General features: G+C 37.6%; 1 protein-coding gene across 1 annotated transcript; it reads right to left on the reverse strand.

Annotated features, from left to right (window-relative positions):
• Positions 1 to 1,756: 1,756 nt before the first annotated feature.
• Positions 1,757 to 2,711, reverse strand: LOC136068900 (probable carboxylesterase 9). The gene has a single exon (XM_065776727.1). It carries the CDS (start codon positions 2,632 to 2,634, stop codon positions 1,774 to 1,776), a length of 861 nt encoding a protein of 286 aa, XP_065632799.1. The 5' UTR covers positions 2,635 to 2,711; the 3' UTR covers positions 1,757 to 1,773.
• Between the last annotated feature and the right edge of the window lie 792 nt (positions 2,712 to 3,503).

Consider the following 3,503-nt stretch of genomic DNA (forward strand, 5'->3'; position numbering starts at 1 on the left):
GTCATTGGTCCTATAGGTGCATCTTTTCTTAGATAGAGGGCTGCTCACCTTTGAGCTGGCTCTAAACACCCTAGGTCTACACCTTCTGGGTCCGCACCTCCTCCCTCTTCTTCTACAGGTCCTTTTGGTGAGGATGTTCCTGATCCTGATGCTACAGCTGCTGCTGATGTTCCTCTACTTCCATCAGATGACTTTGATATCCGTCGTACTTTGGAGACTGTCATGACCGTTCAAGCGACTCATGATCAGATTTTGGTGGACTTGCTTGATGAGATCCGTGCGTTGCGAGCTGATCTGGCACATCTTCGGTCTCCCTCACCACCTCCTTTTGATGATGGATTGCGATTGCCCTTTGGCATTCCGTCACAAAAAGGGGGAGTAATGTTTGTAGTTAGGGAGAGTTTTTGTTGTTTTAAGGAGCTTGTGGAGCTGTTAGATTGTATTTAGGCGCTTCACCTTGTATATCATTTTTTTGGGGATATTCATGTTAGGGGGAGTAACATTGATTGATATACATGTTTTCTTTTTTATTCTTATTGCTTTTGATTCACTGTTTATTGATTTATATTCTATGAGTTATTCATTTGATATATTTCTTTATTGTGTGTTGTGTGAATCATACAAGAATGTTATACCTGTTTATATACTATTTTCTATCACACATGCGTTTATGCGTTTGTTGAGTATTTTAGGAATAAACAAGTTGATTCAATTGAGCTGCTATCTACACTTGCAACTGATGGATAGTAGTTAGAATTGAATTTTGGTTTATGAGCATTATTTTGTAAAGGGTTTTTTAAATTGTAAACTTTGAGCTTAGTGTTTGTATTTTGTCACGGATTGCCAAAGGGAGAGTTTGTTAGGTTCTAAAGATTTAGGATTTTATGTATTTAGAACTCTAATTTGTATTGTTGGCAAACCATGATCAAAACAAGTTGTTTAGTCTTGTTTAGGCTTGCTCAAAGTTAGGGTTTTCATGTAAAGTTGGAATCGAGTGGCTGCAGATGCATTAGTGCATTTCGGCCTGGATCGATCGATCGAAAGAAAGACTCGATCGATCGAATCTCGGGCAAAATGTTTTTCTGCAGAATATTCCAGCTCAACCCTAACTCATTAAACGTTTTGGGTTTTCTGTTTTTACCCTAGGTATATAAAGAAAAACCCTAGTCACGTTTTTAGAGTTGCTCCAGTTGAGTTGTTGCTCATACTTTGCTGTTTTGTGTAAATCTCTTATAAGATCTAGAGTAGCTTTTCTTTACACAAAGCTTAGGGTTTTCAAGGTAGAGATTACTTCAACATCTTGATGATCAACTCGGTTGTTACCATAGAAGCTTAAAGATTATCAAGCGTGGGTGCTTTTAGCTAATTGGAGAATCCAAGAAAGAAAAAGTCTGTAGATTCGGAGCTGGCACGTGGTCGTGTCAGTAAGTTCTACTAGTAGGTAGTATTAGGAAGTCAAACGGGGAGCTTGTCAGTCTTTTGTATGAACTTCGATTATTTCGCATATTGAATTCTGGTTAACCTTGAGGGTAGTTAGGTCAAATCTTCCCCAGATTTTTACCGTGTGGTTTCCTGGGTAATCATATCATTGTGTCTTTTATATTTCCGCTGTTTTATGCTTTTGATATGATTGTTTATTTGTGATAACCTAGAATTGCTGAAATTAACTAAGTTAATCACTTGGTTAATTAATTAGGTTAATCTGGTTGTTTTAAGAGGCCTAAAACCGTTTAGATTGCATGGAACCCAGACCCAGAATCGTGGAACAGTGCTTCAATTTGGACTTACATGCCTCATCAACAATGCTATAAAATCTTGCTGCCGATCGATCAACAAGTCCTCACCAAACCCAATCACTAGGCACTTACCAAGCTTTCTAATGGCGCTCGTGTGCGGGCCCTCCACAATCGGATTACAATACCAATGGTCCCGATTTTCACCAATTGGCAAAGAGAGCTCCCAAACCAAATCTAGTACACCCAAGGGGAAGAGAGGGTCCGTAAAATTTTGCAGCTCTGAGTCTGTCCTTACAATGCCACCAAACAGGGGTTGGTTCATTATATTCCCAACAATCTTCAATGGCTCCAACTCCATTCTCGTTGCTTCTAACGCAGAGAAAAATGCTATGTTCCCACCACTACCATGTCCATACAGGTAACACCTTGAAATATCTCCGTAATCTTTAATCCATTGCTCACCGTTTGGATTCAATGCCTGTTCCCTCACCCAAAGTATTGCGTCCACGCCATCATGGTATTGCGCCGGCAACCTATTTTCTGGTGCAAGGCGGTAGTGAACGGAGACAACAATAGCAGGAACCTGGCATGCGAGCTCTGAGGTTATCCTTTCGTTGGTTTCAGTGTCCCACATAGGAAAGTACCAATTCGAAAAGGGGTAGAAAATTATGATCGGAATCCTTGTGTCATTATTGAGAGGCAATTTGATGGTCGGCATGTAGATTCGGACGTGGGTTTTCTTTTCAGCATTGAGAGTGTGGTCCTTGGAGACCACAGGCTCACCATTAGTGGCAATAGGGTTTGCTTTTTTCTTTGGGAGCGTCAAAAATCTAGTGAGAGTGCCATCAGGGTTCAGAAAAATGCAAAGGTGGTCGTAGGGATCTATACCTGACGACATTTGTTAGGATTATACTGATTTGATTGTTTAATAATTAGTGGTAGATGATGTAGAAGAATTTTGGGTTTTCAAATAAATTTCTATGTGCATGAAAATTTTGATCGTGAATCTGGGTACAAGACAAATCCAGGCTTTAGATTTTTTGTGCTCTCTTTCTCTCTCAATTTCCTTTTTGCTATCTAATTCACTTTACTGAAAAATATGTGGATATTGTGATTCTTGTTTGAGCTAAGCCATTGAGTTTCTGCTGGGCATATATATGTGGGAATTGTGCTTCTTGTTACCATTAATTGTGACATGAGAATAGATGAGTTTGAGTAATAAGATATAAGAAATGAAAGCTGAATGATCCAAAATAAAAAATGAAATGACAGCTGAGTTTTGAGTTAGGTTCAAACCAATCACTGACTACATGCTTCCCTGTACGTGAGCAACAACATTCTCTAAAAGTAGTAAATAGAATAATAAAAAAGGAAATAATGGGTCAACGATATTGATCCTAAATTCTAGTTAGAATGAAATAATTTATACACTGTTTATTTATATGAGACAATGAAATAAAAAATCATGGGTCAACATTCCCTCGTGTTCAGCTTGTTTCAACGAAATAATTATTTTCCAAAATGCAGTTTCTACAAAACTATTTCATTTTTTTATATTTGGCAATGACCTTCAAATGAATTGTAAAACTAGCTTTTAACTTTTTTTTATTTAGTTTCATATAAAATATAGCTATTTTCCTTATTTTGCTTTGCGTGAATTAAAGTCATTCCCACAAAACTTTATTAGAAAACAACTATCTTATATGTCAATTTTTAAATAAAATAAGTTAAGCGATAGTTTTCCTTTGACATATGTTTTTATGCTAC

Source organism: Quercus suber, unplaced genomic scaffold (genome assembly GCF_002906115.3).
Source record: "Quercus suber isolate HL8 unplaced genomic scaffold, Cork oak 2.0 scaffold_141, whole genome shotgun sequence".
NCBI lineage: Eukaryota > Viridiplantae > Streptophyta > Magnoliopsida > Fagales > Fagaceae > Quercus > Quercus suber.